The 18,876-nt window shown below is 45.7% G+C and overlaps 1 protein-coding gene across 1 annotated transcript in view; it reads left to right on the top strand.

The window, feature by feature from the left end:
* The first annotated feature begins 670 nt into the window (after positions 1-670).
* The window catches only part of EGLN3 (egl-9 family hypoxia inducible factor 3), a 30,274-nt gene continuing 12,068 nt past the window's right edge, over positions 671-18,876 (top strand). The window contains exon 1 of the mRNA XM_041484103.1: positions 671-1,379. Within this exon, the coding sequence (XP_041340037.1) occupies positions 1,023-1,379 (357 nt within the window). The 5' untranslated portion in view covers positions 671-1,022. The remainder of the gene's footprint in view (positions 1,380-18,876) is intronic.

The following is an 18,876-nucleotide window of genomic DNA, read 5'->3' as shown; positions in this document are numbered from 1 at the left end:
AGCAGCGACCGCGGGACCGTACTCCGCGGCTGGCCAGTGCAGGGACAGTGTTACCGGCAAGGGGCACGCGGGGGAAAGGCGAGTTTTGGTTTGGAACGAATTTTGCCACGGTTTGACCGTAGCTGTCCCGTCGCAGCACGAAGCCGCCGACTGTCCGGGAGGTATTTCCTGCTACCAGAGCAAAGCAACCTGGCGGGCCCTTTGGGATAAATAATTCAGGGAAGCGCTGTTTTGCTATGTAAACCTTTTGTAAAAGGCGCACTCCTCGCCCAGAAAAACTGTATGTGTATCTTAATGCAACAGTTCCGTCTGGTGCTGAAAGTGCCGCTGCGGTAGGCGGAGGTAAGAGGCGGCCGGAGAGCCCCGGCGGGGCATTTGCAAACTTCACTCGGACTATTCCAAGAGCTCCGGAGCAGGGCAGGGCAGGGCGCGGCGCGGGGGTCGCAGCCGACATGCCGGGGAGAATTCCTCAATGGCGCTGCCCACGCCCACTCCGGGGGCGCGCGGGACGGCGGGCCACGCCCCCCCGCGCACGTGTGGGAGCCCTCGCCGCGCGTTCCCCGCGGGCCGGCCCCGCCCCGCCACACACGATTGGCTGCTCGGGAGGCCGCGGGCGGGGAGGGGGCGGGGCGATCGCTCCGCGCCGGGCGGCCCCTCCCCCGTGCGGCGGCGCGAGCACACATCCCGCACGTAGCCGGCGTATTAATCAGCGCGGGGCCATCTGCGCCCTCCTCGCCGCGGGCGGGGGCTGCCCGCGCCCTTCCCGCACGCCCCGGGGCGCTCCCGCACACCGCTGGGGCGCCAGCGGCAGTAGCAGCTGCGCGGGGCTTCGGCAGCACCGCCGCTCCCGCAGCGCCGGGCCGCGGTGCGTAGCCGAGCCCGCAGCGGCGAAAGTTTTGCCTCGCCTCGCCTGGCCTTGCGCCGCGGCGGAGCCCCTGCCCGGCTCGGCCTGGAGCGGACGGCGGCCCCACGGGCATCGCCTCCCAGCGCGGGCGCCGGCAGAGCAGCGTCCCCGCCGCGCCATGCCGCTGGGGCACGTCATGAGGCTGGACCTGGAGAGAATCGCCCTGGAGTACGTCGTGCCCTGCTTGCACGACATCGGCTTCTGCTACCTGGACAACTTCTTGGGGGAGGTGGTGGGGGACTGCGTGCTGGAGCGGGTGAAGCGGATGCACCGCGACGGGGAACTGGCCGACGGGCAGCTGGCCGGCCCCAGCCGCGGTGTCGCCAAGCGGCACCTCCGCGGCGACCAGATCAAATGGATCGGAGGCACGGAGGAGGGCTGCGAGGCCATCAACTTTCTCCTCACGCTGATAGACCGGCTGGTGATGTACTGCGGGACCCGGCTCGGCAAGTACTACGTGAAAGAACGATCCAAGGTAAGGGTCCGCGGGGCCCCGACCCCCTGTCCGCCCGCCGGCACCGGCTCCCAGCCGGCCCGACCCGCCTCGCAGCTGCCCGTGGGACCTGCCCGAAACTTTCCAGGGGCGCTGGCCCGTGGCGCGTCCGCGCTGTCGGCGGGTGCCTGTGCCCGTGTCCCGCAGCACCGGCCCGGCTGGCGGAGGCGCCGTGCGCTGCCCGAGGTGCTCCCGTGCCGGCAGCCGCTCTCCAGCCCTTGCCGCCGGCTGCGGGGGTCCCGCTGGAAGCGGGGCCGCCCCCTGCGGGTCCCTCGCCCCGCCGGTGCCAGCAGCGCTCCGGGGCGGCTCCTCGGGCTCCCCTTGCCGCGTTTTCGCCGGGCTTTTCGGCTGCCGGAGCCCGTCCGGTCCCTTGTCTTTTCACCTGTGTGACACCGGCCGTCACTTCGCAGCCGTCCCGGGGGCTGCAGGCGGCTCCTCGCTTCTAGCGGCTGGGCTGGAGCCGGCTGCACCCCGCTTGTGGCTGTGCTCACCCCAGGCACGGACAGGGTGGACCAGTGCGCGGCGTACCCCACCAAAAACGTCTAACCTTGACTACGTTTCGCGAGGGAGCAAGATCTCCACCCTGTCCCTGCGAACGTACCCGGCTCTGATCCGATTGTTTGGATGTTTTCGCCCGTGTATTATTCTGAATAGTTTCGCGGTTGCAAATCTTGTGCCGTTCTGCAGCTAAAGAGGTTGTCGTTACTGCGTTGGGTATGCACGGAATACTGGATGTTTCGTTTGAGCACAGCAAACTTTTGTTTTAAAGAGAGAAGTTTTTTTGGTTCCTAGGCTTTCTCAGAAATGGACGGGACACTTGTATTATTAGTTTCTTTCCCAATGAAGTTTACTTGGACTTGTAATGACATTAGTGTGGGATAACTTGTCTTTTCTTTCCTTGTCTATTTTGCTATGGCAAAGTGAACTAGCTTTGAACTAAGTTTACTTTGTTGTCCTGAATGCTGAAAACATCCTTATTTCTTTATTTCTGACTTGACAGAGTACATTTTCAAAAGGTCCTGCTGCTTTTAGAGATATGCTAGAATCAAAAACAATGAAACTTTAAAAAATGACAATAGGGAGAAATTAGGCATTGCTCTTGATCCTAACTTGCACTGGACTAAGGGTATGTGTGAGTGGTACTGTGATTCTCCCCTGAAAAATGAAGAAAAAAGTACAGTGATGTTTACCAGTTGCTTGGGAGCACCCTGAAACCTGCGCATGCACCCCCACACATTTACACACAGTAGTGGGAATAATAAATGTTCCTTATGCTTAGCTCCATTGAATTACTGATCATCAATTCAAACAATCAATTAAAGCTTGGTTAGGTATGTTTTAAAATGTGGGTAGATTGGATTTGACTTATTCCTGTTGAGAGCCTTGTATTAGGAGGCATAAATAACCATCCTGCCTTGGCACACCTTTAAGGTCATTGCCATCCTTTCTCTGGGTGATTTCTGTTTATCTGTTTACTACTGAAAGTGCGTTTCTGGCTAAGGGGGCATGTGTAGGGGTGGATATTGAGCGGGGGTTACTTGAAAGTTGGAGTGAAAGGAGTCTGTCCAGCCTTTTTACGTGGTATTTGTAAAACAAATCAGCTGGATGAATGAAGGATGTTGGCGCTGGCTGGGAAGAAGGGTCTTTTGGGCAGTGACTTTGGGTTGTAGAGATGATTTTAAAAGAGAGTCTTGGTGTTTTTGAAGGCATTCTTGTACAAATAGTAATAAAAAATAGAACATAACTCATTTTATAGATAGTCAGCAAGCTATTTACAATGAAGAAACACTTCTGGCTCTTGTGTTTTAATGTGAAAGTTGTCAGACTCCAAACAGCGCGGCATGGAACTGCTGCACTCCAGTCCAGGACTGAAAGGGACTCAGTATTTCAATACTATTTGTAAAACCAAATGCAGAGAAATTTTCATCAGGCGTTAATAGTAACCAATCCCCTTGTTATAATAAGAAGTGCCATGGGTATATGAGGCCCTGGAATAGCAGCTGCTGTCTGTAACTGAGATGTGGGATGCCTTCAGCAGGAAGATTATTCCTGTGACTAACAACTGATTACTACAGTGCATGCAGTTTAAGACATTTCTTGTGCACCATAAAACCTTCTCATTCTGCTCATCATGTGAAGTCTTATGAGTGCATACACACAAATCCCAAATTTAAATTCAGCGTATTTTTATTTTATCTGGCGGATTTTACATGTAAATGAATGCCCACAAAACTTTCACAGCTTAACATTTGTGGGGATGTGGGGTGTTCATGGGCAACTGGACCAGAACATCTTTGTGGGACATGTGCTGTTGTAATTTATTGTTTGGGATGTAGATATTACTCAGAGTTCAGAACAATTTGTTTAAAATATAAGCCTTTAGGTACATGCTAACTCAATTTGTCATGAAAATGTACTTATGTCATATCAGCCCATCTTTATTTAAAGGTTTATATTTTTAATAAGTAATATGACTTTAGTCTTCAGTGTGAGTGTCGGAAGAAGGCGAGAGATTTCTCCTTGTAAATGAACTTATGTCAGATTATGTCAGTTTAGTGTGAAGTGCTTCATATTTTCGTAGCTACACAAACTTAAGTCCTGAACAACTTTTGTCCAATAAAGGAAATTTTCCTTTCAGCTAAATGAGAGTAACAAGTCAGTTAGGATTGTGCTGTTTCCAAATTAATTTCAAGAGCATTTCAAGAGAGTTAAGATTGCATCAAAGAGAACTGACAGAAGTAAAGTTTTTAAGGGTGTTGGATATTCATAGGAGCTGCTGGTTGGCATTTGAGGGTTGATAATGAAATGTAACCTTTCATCTTTGCAGACCAGTGATACAAATTTATCTTTGGTGTAAGCTGTATTTTAAAATACTGGCTGGTTAAATGATCGAAACATGGTTAAAGGTTGACGGACCCAATGCACTTCTTGTTGGCTTTTGCAGTCTCTTCAACTATCAACTCATCCATTTTCTAGTAAGATAATACAGTGGTTCCCCTTTTCTAGTAGGTAAATGGTTAAGGACGTCACTGAGGCATAATTGACCCAAGTCCAATCTTCTCCTCAGAGTGAGAAGATTGATGTCCTTATGCAGAGGGATGTTCTGGCCTGAGGACAGAAGTCACTCTGTTTTTGAAGACCTGTCACTACTCTGCTGGATTTTTACTTGGTGGAAAAAAGCTAGTGGGTGTTTCAGGTCAGAGGCAAAGCTGCAGCTTGGTCTGTGAGGCCAGTCACCCAGAGTGCCCTCTGGATCAGGTGATGCTCCAGGGACTGCAGGTGAAAGGGTGATGTGCTGCAGCTTCTGACTCCCCAGGTCCCGAGGTTCCTTCTTGGGGTTAACTGGCATTTGCAGGGGCTTGAGGAGGTGCCCTGTAGGAAAACACTGTACTATAAATTTCTCCTTCAAGACTTGAGAAATGTTTTGGTGGTGGGTGGAGTGTCTTTGGAGTTTTGTGTGTTTTGTTTTTGTTTTTTTTTTTTAAGAGACTATGCAGAACCTGGGGGAACTTGGAAGTCACTGATGTGAGGAGTCAGGGGACAGAGTATGGCAGGAACCAGGCTGGTTGACTGGTGTGTGGAAATGTTAAAGTTCTGTTTGCAGTGGGGTGTCTGTGTAATTCATCTGCTGCTGAGAGGCTGTGGTATTGCCCTTTTGTCATTTTGCCTCTGCTGGAGGACAGCTCTCCCTGTGGCTGGGCAGGGTCCCAGAGCAATGCCGTGGGTGCCTGCTGCCCTGGGCTGCCTCAGCTGAGTCAGCGTTTGACGTGCTGCCAGCGCTGCCTTGGTCCTCACGGCAAGGGGTGGAAGGTACTTTGAACTGGTGTGGCTGAGTGTACTCTGCACCTCGCCGTGAGAGCAGCACGTCCTGCTCTGAGTCACAGATACCCTCTTGGGTACCACCAAGGGCTGAAATCCATGTCAGGGCTGCCACTGGGGACCTTGAGCCCATCTTGCACCTGCTGGACACCAGTGAGATCTGCTGGTCTGAAAATAAAGCAAGAATTCCTAATCTTAAGAGCTGCTCTGTGTTGAAAGAAGCCCGTGACTGATGTTTTCAGCTCAGAACAGAACTGTTCACATTCAGTGCCAAGTGTATGACCTGAAGTTAAAAAAAAAAGTGTTCTCAATGTGAGACTAGTTAATTTAAAAGTCCCTATGGGATGCGAACCTTCTCAAAAACTTGCTTCCTCTGCTTGTTGCCATAACACCACCCTGCTCATCCCACCCTGGTGGACCCTCTCTAGTGGTCACAGGAGAAGTAGGTCTTTTGTGGTAGCAGTTCGTAGCTAGTGTGCGTTGGAAACCAGAGTGGGTTCTTCTGCCTATCACATGATGGGGTGTTCTTAGGTATGTTTTGAAATATGGTCAGCCTAGCAGGTTGTTACCAAGATTTCTTTTCCTGAGGATTGAAGAAATGGGTGAGATGTCACAGCAGTAGTTTTACAAAGTCCCTCATAACTCAGGTAATGAGGTAAGGTATTTTTGCATTTGTATATGAAGAAAGAAAAGTACTGTTCTATAACATTCAAACTCCATCCTTTGCAATTAAAACACAGTGAAATGCTGAATTTTCTGGCTTGAGGTACTAATTTGAAGAGTGAGATAACAGAAAACTCTATCTAGGGTAGGCTGAAGAGTGGTACTGCCCCTTGAGATATACTGGCCTATTGTATGTTACAAAGTATTTTTGATACTTGGGTAGCAACATGCCTTGCAATTAGTTTACAATGGGAGGTCTAATGAATACCGCCATCCAGAAGAAATATGCATAATTTTTCTTCTAATCAAATGCACATGTTCTGCCATAATGCACAAGTTCAAATCTGTTCTTCTGGCCAGCTGCCGGCAGAGTCCAGAGCCACTGGAACTGTAAATACAACAGACAAGTAATTTTATGATATGAGACTGAAGAATTCAGCATTGGCACAGATCCTAGTGTGGTTGCTTTGGCTCAGTGTCAAAGCTGATGTGTATATCTGTTTGTCAAGCAAGATTAGTTAGCCTGGTTAATTATACACAGGAATGTATAATTTTTACTTGACAGTCAGATGAGTATGAACTTGGGCATATTAACACTTGTTTTTGTTCTTCATTAAATTATTCTCAATGACTTTTGAAACTTTCAAAAGAACTACTTCTCTGAAAGAGGCACTTGGAGAATCTTTCAGATAAATTCTTCTTTCAGCAGGGACAGGGTATTGGAGAAATGGATCAATATTTTACAGACAGTGATGCACATTTCTGTAAGTGGGTTCAGAAGCATGGGAAGCCTCTAGGGAATGGTGTTTGAGTTAATACTCAGATGCTGAAGTTGCAAGCAGCTCGAATTCAGTAGCTGTTATGTATCATCACTCTTAAAAACCTGACTGTAGTTCACTGGCAAATTTATTTCATGGTAGGCAGTGGCAAAAACCTGCTGCCTTCAGTGTGTGTTACACCAGAACCTTTGGCTGCCAGGTAGCTTCTCTTGGTCCTCCTTTCCCCCTCTTGCCAGAGAAGTCTGTATCCACCCAGTGACCTTTATCACACTGTGCCAGGAGCCTGTCCACGTGCTTTACAGCCATGGTCCCAGAGAAAGGCGGAATGTGGTTAATCCTATAAATGAAGGGAAATGTCAGTGCTCTCAGGCAATGTAAAGACATGAATGGTCTGTTTATCCTGAGTTTGTGGCATCATGGCAATTTTTTTTGTTGTCTGTAGTTTTACAGTCCAGCAGTTCTTTGTGCGTCTTGCTAGACTCTGGTATTACACAGTAGTGGCAAAGCAGTGAAGTTTTCCACAATCTCTCATATATTGGTAATGCATTTTCTGCAGTAACTTATTCATTGCTGTGCCTGCTCTGGTAGCAGTTCTTGCTGCTACCATGTCAGCTCTTAATGCCAGGGACTTGCAGAGGTTCCCTTACAGGTGTGCTGGCCAAAGCTTGATCACTTGCAAGCTCTAAACAAGTATGTGCCACTCAGTTTGCTTTCATGTGAGGACCCATTGCTCACTGAATGCCGGTGTGACTGTAATGCAAGTGGCATTAAGGCCTCTGTGTATGGGGAGTGTTTGTCCTTTGTACTTACAGGGATGTGTATGGCATCACAAGGTGCAGTATCCTTGGGAAAGCCACTGGGGAAATGACAAGATTCAGAGTTCAGTGCCCTGTCCTGCTGAGCTTGCATTCTGGGAGGGAGGAGAGCTGGACATGGAATCGCAGAATCAATTAGTTTGGAAAAGACCTCTGAGATCATTGAGTCCGTGCTGTGACTGAACACCACCATGTCAACTAGACCATGGCACTAAGTGCCACATCCAATCACCTCCAGGGACAGTGACTCCACCACCTCCCTGGGCAGCCCATTCCAATATCTAATCACCCTTTCTGCAAAGAATTTCTTCCTAATGATCCCTGCTATTAATATTTGTGTGCCTTTTCCCAAGGTAATTGTTAATGAATAATCCAGTCCATTTTGTACAGTTCATTGCTAATAGCAGTATATGTTAAAATGGACATTGATTCTTATAACACGGATGCAGTACAGGAGGTATGCAGTGAAAGTGGCCTGTTACTTTGCATTAAAGATTCCATCTGTGTTAATCCCAATGTCTTTATTTGATTTCACAGTAAACTCTTCTTTCTCTGGCTTCCAGATTTATCTGGATGGTGGCTCAATGTAATACAGACTTATCTTGCATGTTGCTTCCTGAGAAATTTCTGATTTATTACATGAAAGTATCCTCTTCCATATTGCACAGATTTTTTTTTTTTTTTTTTTTTTCCTGAGGTGGTGGTGGAACAGTACTGCAAGTCCTTTCCATTTGTGTGTGGAAGGGACGAGAGAAGGAGGAGATAGAACCACAATGATCCAAGCATGTATGCATTTTTAATTAGATGAATTTTTGATGTTTCCTGAACCAACTCAATACACTTGGAAGAGGTCAATACTTTTACCAAATGTTTCAAGATGACTCTTACTAAGACACAAGGTACTTTCTTCTTTTTTGTTTCTTTGAGGTATTCACTTTTTTCTGCTCCTCTTGCAATTGGATTGAGTTTTCCCATTGTGTAGCAGGCCAGGGGCAAGTGGTCCCTTGGCACTAGCAGGTCCCATAGCATTCACCCATCTTGCAGTGGATGGCTTGAGAGAATGAGGAGGTTAGGAAGGAAAGCCTAGGAGTAAGTGTTACTGATTTTACCTCTATGAAGGAGGATGTGTGCATACCAGCTTGAGGGAATTTAAAGCCCTGGCTTGGATTTGTCATGGCTGTAACCCTTCTGTCACAAAGCTGAAGACTGAAACAACATTGTTAGAAAGCTGCCAACAACATGTCTCCCTAAGCTTCTGTGAAAAGGCTTTATTGGCAAGGTTTATTAGTAGAGGAGCTCTTGGGAAGTGTTTTGGAAACTGCTTCTGGTACCTGTGCCTATGGCTGATGGCTGCTGTGGTGGGCTCCAGGGTGAATAGCTGATGCAGCGCTACAGAACTTGGTGGGGCTTGACAGAAGATTTTGACTGATGCATAACACTACATAACAATTTGGTTTAGATTTTTTATTGCTTTGAAAAGATGTTACAGAGTTGGTCAGAAAAGCAAGAAGGTCTCTCAGTTCAGTCAGTGAGGTGAAGTAAGATCATGAAAGAGGCTCAAGCCAAGTAAATCATCTATCTCCTACTGTTTAAACTATTCACAGGCACGTCATCCCGTCAGCACACCACTCGTGATCATTCCTGTGAATGATTTGGAGAGAGCTGTTAGCTCTGTTTCCCCTCCATCACTCACACATGTGCATCTAGTATCTCTCAGTGACAGAAAGGAGCTTTTTCCCCTACAGTCATTTTTCTCTTGACATTGTGCTTTGATAAGATTAGTCGGTGAATAAACTTTGTGCCAACATGCAAAGCACTTAGTAGAAAGCAGTTGATTAAACAACCTACTTGTTGCTCTGATTTTTCACAAATAAAGTAATCAAAGAGGTTTTTGCTGACCATAGTGGTTCCATGGAGGCTTACTAAATGTTCATATTTAGCCACCCAGATAAAAAATGAGTAGTCTAAATCGCAGGAGTACAGCATAGCACTCTATCTGCACTGACTGGAAACAGCACAGTTTGTCCAAAGCTTCACAGTTGGAAATGGCAGAGTAGCCATGTCTTTTGCCAAACATCAGGAAATTGTGTCCTGCTTTGTAGCAAAAAAAACCCCCCATTTTGAGTCTTGCGTCCATCTAGTTCATGTGAATCCTTTGGTCAAAATAAATAGTCTGTTTTTTGTACTTTCTTTCTGGACCTGAAAATCCAAACAAGATATATGTCTGCATTTTTCCTGTCTGTAAGTCATAATATAATTGATAATTGCTTATGTGTTCTTGCACTGTAATTTTTTATACAAAGTGATAAGACAAGTGTTTTTAAAATTTTGGCTCCAGTTCAGCAATTCACTTAACTACTTTTTCTTAAAGGCACTTTCAGATCAATGGGACTTCAAGCACATATTCTGGTGCTTGGCTTAGACTATGCTAGAATATGTTTAGAAAACTTCAGGAAATGTTGTATATCTTGTGCCATCCCTGGTGTTTGTATAAGTTTTTTTCTTACATTTGAAATGCAGGTCATCTTTTATGTGGCCTCCTGGGAGGCAGCAAGGAGCCTTACTTGGTGAAATAGATAGTAGTTATGATTTTTATCTGGCGTTTGCAACTGACTGTCTTATGGCAAACTTGTCTTAATACCATTAACAGTAGCACTTATTCCAGTAATGCATGCTGCAAAGAGATAGGCAGTGTGTGGTGAGGAATGCCATATGGAATGGGAAAAGCCTGAGGTGTAAGAACACTGGGCTTTGTGGTGGTGGAGATTGGCATGGAGCTTCCTGACTGCCTTGGAACTCCAAGGAGTGAAGAAAGCTTCTTGCATAGCCCCTCACTGGACCATGTGGTAGAAAAAGTAGAGCAGAACCAGGAGAATTTGAGAGAGAGGATATTAAAGAAGTGGTGGGAGGGGGGAAATGTCAGTCTTTAACTTACCCGTGCCTGTGTTGTTAACAGTGCTAGGGTGTTGTGCTTGCTGCTGAAGACTGTATGTGTAACTGCACCCTCCCCTTCTGATTTCCCCTAGGAAATCTGGTAGAAGTGGTTTGAAAAGTGAAAAAGGAGAAGATTCACCATAAATGCTATAACATGTCCTGCTGTTAAGACATAAAAGCCATGTCATATAAGTAGATGTACACAAACAGGAGAGAGTCCCCCAGAATGTATTCATAACTCTGTCTTGACAATATTCACCAGCGTTTCCACCTAAGTAAGTTAACTCACCGTCTGTCATCTGCTGTGTGGAGCACGTGCTGTATGTCTCTGAAGCAGGCCAACAGGAAGGGTCACTGCCTGGTTAACTGTTTTACAGACTTCCTCCTCATGAAGGAGCAGTGAGAGGATTTGTGAATTCTGGTCCTCATTGCCAAATTTGGTGTAATTCAACATTTCATGATCGTCAAACACTGAAATCTCAAAGTTGTGCATTTTACCAAGATATTTGAGTGCATAATTTGATGTTTAACTGGTGATGTAAAGGCTCAGTGCAGTCTCACATTTGCACTGATAATTTCTTGGCAAGAGTAAAAATGTAGTTGACATGATTTTTTTTGTTTGTTTCTTTACACTTGGATGTCTGCAACTGAAACAATTTTTTTTTTCTTTGCTGGCACTTGGTTAAAAGCATGTTTCACTGCTTACCATCTGTAGAAGCTACTGCTGCTAGTAAAAAGCTGTATTAGTACAATGTTTTGGCTGCAGTTAGAAGAGGCACTAGCTGTGCCAATGCTGACCAGAGCTACAGGCAGACATAGTGTACCTACTTGACCCCTGCACTGAAAAGGGCATGTGTAACCCTATAGCTCTGCCTCCCCCTCAAGTATCTGTCCTGCCTTCCCCCTCTGTGCTTCCCACCACAGAGATGCATTTGTACCCCATATCTCTAGCAAAGCCAGCTGCAGGACTCCCACCAGGTGGTTTCTTACCCCTGCTCTTACCACAGCCTGTTATGCCTATGCAGCTGCTATCTCTCATCTCCATCGCAGGGAAGAGACAGGGATGAGGGCTGCTTCCTCTGGCTGCCCAAGCAGCTGGCACCCTGGGAGAGCAGCCTCTGTCCAGCCTCCAGCTTGGCTCAACCCTGGCTTCCCCTGTGGTGGCTCTGAGTACATACTGCTCTTGTCACATTGGCTGCCAGAAGAAAGATTATGGAGAGGAAGAGGAAGAAGGAGGGAAGTGAGCCAGAAAGAACACTCCAGCCTTTCTGCATCCTCAGGAAACATCCTGAAGTCACAGCAGAGAGACTGCCTCCCTTGCTCAACAGTTGCAGTGCTTCCTGCAAAAACTACCTTAGATGCCATAGAACATTATTGCTCTAAGACTCAGTCCTGAACTGGGCCTTGACAAATCTCTTAAGGGGACCTGCTTCAGTGAGTTGTGGTGGTGGGGATGACTGGGTAAGGTTCTGAAAGGAGGGGACTGCAGCAAAGCAGAGCAGCAGGTATGAGCAGGCTGAAACCTGTCAGGCATGCATGTGTCCCTGTGCAGGGCCACTGCCCCAGCAGGAGAGTCAAAGCCTGCGTCAGTGGCCACAACACAGCTGGCCTTTAGGTTGGTGTCTTCTGTCAGGTGGTGGCAGCATAAATCCATGGGAGACACTTGACCAGTGGACAAAGGGAAGTGGGAATTCAGCAGCCCGTTCAAATCCAGAATCTAATGTTGTTCATGGCTGGGTTAAGGAGCAGTCCTCCTCATTCAGGGGATGAGAGCTTTTGTGAATATCTTTGAGACAGGCAGATGTGAGGTTGGCAGTCAGTTTGTGGTGTGTGCATGTCTGTCTATGCATGCTTGCTTTGCTCAGAGTTGCCGAGTGTCTGTCCACACATACCTTAGTGGTGCAAGTACCAGCTGTGTATGTGGTGGAGAGGGAAGGCACTAAAACACTTAAGAAGATTTATTTGGGTTTTTTTTTTTTTTTTTTTTTTTTATCAATACATTTAATTGCCTAGCTTTAGAACAGGTGTACAGTTTTATTATTACAAATTTCCCTTGAATCTGAATATCTTGTTTCCCTTCCTGCATGGAAGGATGGTGTGTCACTGAATACACATCTATCCACTTTAACTGAGAGATTACACTGTTGTAAAGTGCACGTGTAGACAGAGCAGTACAACTTTATGTGCAGACAAAGCCTTAGAGGTAAAGACTACACATTATTGAACCATAGTAGAAATTATTTCTGATGGTAGTTTGTTATAGATAATTTTAATGGGTTTTACACTTAATTATTCATTCAAAATCTTATTCAGGATACTGTTATCTTGGCAAGTCCTCTGTTAAGTTATGGGTGAGCAAAAGATATGTGAGTAGTGAGACGGCTTCCTTCCAGAATGAACATAGGAGATAACTGGTCTCATCAATTAGCATTAATTTGGTTCTACTGCTGTGATAACAAGCACTTAAGAATGTTGATCTCTCTGTTTATGCAGCACAGTGATGTCTTAGCAGCCTCAGGAGCCCAGATGTCTCTGACAGCAAGGACCCTTGAGGCATATTTGGGGTACCTGCCAAGCGTGGTGGTGCTTTTCTGAGCCCTTCATTCCTTTCTGGCAGTGAAGGGTGTTTTTCACTGAGCCAGAGGGGGCAAACCACCCCAGTGTGGTGCTGCCTCTGGTGTGGCGGGACCATGCGGGGTCACATAGGCATCCTGGATGGTGGCCTCAAAAAAGGATTGTTCTTGGCAGCTGAGGCCTCCTGTCCCCTTGGCACACGTGCTTCAAGGTGGTGGCTCATCACCTCTGCCTGCCAGGATGTCCAGGGCTGCCCCTGATGAGCTCTTGGGAAGTGTTTGAAGTGCTGCATACCAAATGTGAGCTGATAAAAGTCTTGTGGGCTCTGTTGCTCACTTGCCCTGGGCCCACGGGCTAAAAATAAACGGGTAATAATAAGAAAAGGATGTTGGCAGCTCCAAGAGCAGCAAAAGTTTGCCTATGTTGTGGCTGTCTTTCCTGACCTTTATTAGTGCAACCACAAGAATATCAAAATATGCAGTTATTTAAATGCTGAAAAAAAAAAAAAAAAGAAAAGAAAGTGGTGTAATCCTCTGGATGACTAGTAGCAGAACTGAAAAGGTCTGACTTGCTGATGAAGAATGAAAGGCTGGAATATTTCAGGAACTGTGAGATTATCTTTCTACCGCACAGATGAGGAATGTTCCTCAGAGGATGTGTGTGCTGGTTACCAGGCTTTTATTCCCTGCTGAGAAACTGAACGTACAGGGACAGTCCTTACAGATTTCCTTAATGAGCTTGCACTTATTTATGAATTTGCCTTTCTGCGGGGGTGGTGCTTGTCACGATGTCCCCCAGGGCTCATTACAGGGGATGCTTTCTCCATCTGCATCAATTGCTTGGGATGCTTTCTTATTAGTGCATCTTGGCCAGGTTTGGCTCTTTGGGGAGAGGAGAGGACTGAAAGAGTTTTCTGGGTGATGAAGGAGGGCTTCATCAAAAGGCAAAAATAATCCTAAATGTAATTAGACAGTATTTTTTTTTTTAAAGTGTGGGAGATAAGCTTCTGTGCCTGTGTTTGCAGCACAGGAGGGAGGGACAGCCCAGTAAGAATGAGAGCCGAGAAGCGCCTTGTGTGCTCGCTGCCTGTGTGGGTTTCCCCTCTCCCCTCCGCAGAGTGTCTGAAGTGCACTCTGGAGTGAAGTTTGCATTTGATCGCCGATGGCCTCACGCTCCGCACGTAGCACTGTCGTTAAGCCATCATCCCGCTGGCCCCGAGCCAGCGCTCCGAGGCGCAGGGGCGGGCGGTCTCTCTAAACTGAGCAGCCTTTATTGATACATCGATGCACTGCGCATGTTTACAGCTGCTAATTGGAGACTTAATCTGAATATCCTCGACTGAACTAATTCACTGGCAATAGCCTTTTAAATTTCAGGTCCTGCCATGATGGTATGCCTGCTCCTCGCAGCACGCTAATCGCTTCTGGAGCGGCGCTGCCGCTGCGTGCGTGCGAGGCACAGCGACCCTGTAACATCACAGACCAAAGCGTAGTTCTAGGTCAGAGGAGGATGTCAAATAAAAATCTTGGCTGATTCTGCGTTTGCAGACGACGAGAGAAGCACTTGAAGTACTGGAGGAAAGTGTTAATTGACATGCACACAGACTTACGTAGATTAAGCATGCAAGAAAGGAAGTTAATTCTTTTAATTACTACAACAGGCAAAGATGCTCATTGCAAGGACAGTTGTGATCCTATGGCAGTTTCAGATTTGTTTCCTACGCTTTCAGTGTTCTGTTTTCTCCTTGCTGTGACCAGAGTCTGAATATAGAGAATGTGGGTGGTGGTCTTAAAGCAGCGTTAGTTTCCTTGGCTTTTTAAAAAAATGTGAGCAATGTAGACAGTATACAGTGGTAGATGAATGCCTGGAACTCTCTTGCCCTTGGAACCTGGAGAACTTCTTCCATGGTCAGATCCTTTCAGAGTTTCTGAATTGTCCCTTGACTTTAGGATCCTGTAGGATCCCAGGAAGTATCCAGCAATGGGAACAGCTCAGCAGAGCTCACTGCTGTCCCCAAGGCTGATCCCCAAATGCTCCCTGCTCTCTTGACACTTGCAGAAGGCTGCTGCCCACATGAGGCACGGCTGTTTCCTGCCTTCCCATTTCACACTGGCGCTGCTCTGGCAGCCAGCTTGAACTTGAAGGGCATCCAGATTTATTTCTAAGTGTGTGTTCTGTTAAGAAAAATAAAAAAAAAAAAAGTAGTCACAGGCTGAAACAGTCCTTCATATTAATAGGCTATGAAAAACTAAATTTTGTTGCCAATCAGTATGAAAGATTCTTAACCCCATCACAGATTCATTTAGCAGGGAGCTCATTTTTAAAGCAGCTTCAATCTGTGATCTGACTTCCTTAGATACCTTCCATAAGATTTGAAAGCTTATTAGAGGTTCCTTGAGCTACAACTAGATAACATGCCAGTCATCAACAGCTGTGTGGCATGGAGGTAATCCATGAACAGACCTTTCATGGGTAGCTCTTTTTTTCCTTCCTTGGTTCTTAAAAGAAATTTAACAAGCCGGAACAGTTTTCCATTGTACAGTAATCAGAATATTATCAGCTAATAAAAGACTTTTGGTTGGTAAGCAAAAATAAACCAGTGTCTTAGCATCTTCTTCCTGCAGATGAGATAATAGTCTTTCCCACAATTCCCACCCTCAGGTTGTTCCTCAAAAAATTCTTTTAAAAAGTCCTTTTAGGTACCTGTAAGCAAGCTGTGCTGCATGCAAAAGACTAAAAAAATAAGAAAGGAAAGATGAGGTTTCAGCTCCTGGAAGATCTGAATCTAATGATCAGGCTTGCATGCAAGCAAGGAGAAGCAAGTACCAGACCACCTGGTGGAAGTGCTATCCATGGAAACAGGATTTTTTTACACAGTTACAAGTAATCTTTGATTGGAGACTGGTAGCCAAGATGTGGTGAGGAAATGAGGGATTAGTTTCTCCTACAATACTGCCACTGCAGCCCATTTCATGTGTTGCTTGACTGAAGTGAGCAGAATTTTACTGTCTTGGAACTGGTGATTGGCTTTCCAGCAGACACTAAGCTAATGTCTCTGATTTGTTGCTGTTTCAACATAATTTTTTCCTCTCTTTTCCTTCCCATCTCTATAGAATATTAAGTTAGACTAATGTTCCCAGTTCATGCTTCAGTATAGTAGTTGACTGTTTTAACTTTCATAAATTCAAACAAACTAATATTTAATAATGTTCATGAATATTTTATACTTAACAATTATAAGCTATGTGGCAGAAAACACTTAAGTGCAATTGGGTGCAAGAAGAAATTACTTAAGAAACACCCCATAGTGTTTGTGTGTCAGTCAAGCCTCAACTGAGAATCTCTTGCCTTTGGTCATGAAATGTCAGACTTCTCATGTTCTTTTAATGTGGGGCATGCTGGGTGCTTTTCCCTTTCTGGATGTAAAGACTGTGCACATCTATGAGCTAGAATCAGGGTAAGCACAACATACATTCAAACCTAAGACAATCAAGTGAATCCTGGTAGTCCTAATACCCTAGAGGACTGGTCAAAAGTGATTTTTGTTTTGCTCAAGTTCAGAACTGAGAACCACATAGTGGGCTGAAATTTGGGACCTTCTGACCTGGTGTCACCACTGCTTCCTATTAAGCACTGTTTGTTTCCACTTACAAACATCTTCTATCTGAGATGTTTTCTGAAATGTTCTGTTCCAAGTATCAGGCTGCTCTAGCATTGCTTATTTTGTAAATCATGTCTCACAGCATGATCCTGGCCATCAGCTAAGAGAATTTGTTTTTCTGCTTGCTAGAACCTCTGGGAGGCAGGGAAAAATCCTCTCAATGGAACAGTTGTTTTTTATCTGCCTTCAAACTTTGCTAGTGTCTTGCAGTTTGACTTGCAGATTTCTCTGGCTGACTTGAGTGTAATACTTAGACTGAATGATAGATAACTTATTCTTGCAAGCTTCTGTGCAATGTGGAATTTACTGACGATTCCTGGGTCCTTACTAAAGCTGGTAATTGCTGCTTGTTTAACTTGTGGTTGCACCCTCTTGGGAAAGCTAACATCCCTGAAAATAAAGGGCAGAAGCTTTAGTTTTGATGATTTGCTTTTAATTTTCCAAATTTTGTAGGGTTTAATTTGTGACTGTTGACTAGACTACCAGAGCATTGGTCTTCATATGGTGGTGTGTAAGTGTGAGTCCAAAGGCATGCATCTGGATATCAGTTTTTAACTATTCAGCTGTAGTGTAAGGCAAACTCTTGTTTTTTTAACACAGAAAAGGGGAGTGTTGCAGAAATTTTATGAATACTTACACTGGGAAGTTAAGCCAAACAACAGCCATTGTAATAGATTGTATTGAAAAAGAAAAGGTTAGGTACATTCCTGCTCATTACTGCCTGCTATAGTAAGTTTGATTAGTTTAGGTTTGGAGATTGTTAATGAAGAGAGGAGTTGCTTCCAAAAATGGAGTGTGCTCTTCTGGACACAATAGCCAAAAGTGTAGGAAACATTTCTTACTAACACTCCACGTGCACACCTGGTAAGTGGTTTGATTATTGTTATTGAGCCTCTGGCTTTTGTAGCTGGACTGTGCACTAACCTGGCAGATACCAGTGTTCACAAATTAGCTAAATTAAGTCTGGGTCACGCATCTCCTGTTTCTTGTTTGCTTTAAATGAATCCAAAAGTACTGCTAACAGCTGGAATCCCTGCTGAGGCCAGCTTGATCTGCTCTGGAGCTGATCCAGCCATTGCTCTGATAAAGCTTGATATCGTTTCAACAGTCTCTAGGAGGACCACAATGATTTCCCTTCATTGTTTAAGGTTTCATTCAAATACTCGCTGTGCCAGGAAAAAGGATATTTCACTTCTGCTTTTCTTCTTTTGCTGCTGCTACTAGAAAACTTTTTTCTCTTTGCTTTTCTGAAAGTTAAGCAATAGTGTGACCCATGCTTTAGGATTCTGTGGGAATTGTTCCACTTAATATTCAGGGATGGAGTGTTGCAGTTGCAAAAGGTGCACACTGTAAATAAATAAATTATGCATTTATGTTGGAGACAAAGCACATGTTCTAAGAGAACATATTATGTGGGGGAGGCCAGGAGAAACTCTGGCCTTTTGCCTAGATTTTCATAGTAAATAAAGCACCTAAATCCCTTTCAGGATCTGCCCTTCAGTCTGCTGTTCAGTAGCTTTTTGTTTGTGGCATTAAAAACAGTAGTAACATTGGATTGATTTTTAGGCAGTTCAGTAATCTTGGAGTAATGTCTACTCTCCAAAGAGAGACTTAAGGCCCCCATAATTTTGTGTTGTACATCGACTTAAAAATGAGGTACTGTTGGTCAATGAGGCTGTATTCCTGTCATGCCTCGTCCCCCTGGTGTGCTGAGCAGGGCTGTGCTGAGCTGGCCGGGCTGGTGCTGTGGTGCCCATGCCCTGGCAGCAGCTGTGCCGCACACCGCTCCAGCACTGCGCTCCTCCCTGCCCCATGGTCGGAATTGCTGCCTCCTCTCCTCGGTACTCTTAGCTCTCAGGATTTGTTGGGTTTGCAGGGCAAGGTTTTGGTAGCTGAGAGGCTGTCAGGGCTTTTTTGTGAGAAGCTGCCAGAAGCTTCTCCCATGTCTGACAGGGCAATGCCAGCTGGCTACAAGATGGACCCACTGCTGGCCAAGTAGAGAACTTGGGAGTGAAGTTGAGCTTGGGAGGAAGGGAGGAGTAGGGAGAAGGTGTCTTAATGTTTGGTTTTATTTCTCACTATCTTACTCTGATTTGTTTGGCAATAAATTCAGTCAGTTTCCCCAGGTCTAGTCTGTTCTGCCTGTGACAGTTACTGGTGGGTGATCTCTCCCTATCCTTATCAACCCATGAGCCTTTCATTACACTTTCTTTCCCTGCTCAGTTGAGGAGGGG

The sequence above is a fragment of the Pyrgilauda ruficollis genome, unplaced genomic scaffold (genome assembly GCF_017590135.1).
Source record: "Pyrgilauda ruficollis isolate IOZ18807 unplaced genomic scaffold, ASM1759013v1 scaffold63, whole genome shotgun sequence".
Classification (NCBI taxonomy): Eukaryota; Metazoa; Chordata; class Aves; order Passeriformes; family Passeridae; genus Pyrgilauda; species Pyrgilauda ruficollis.
Note: the sequence above shows the minus strand (reverse complement) of the source record. Positions and strands in the feature narration are given on the sequence as shown.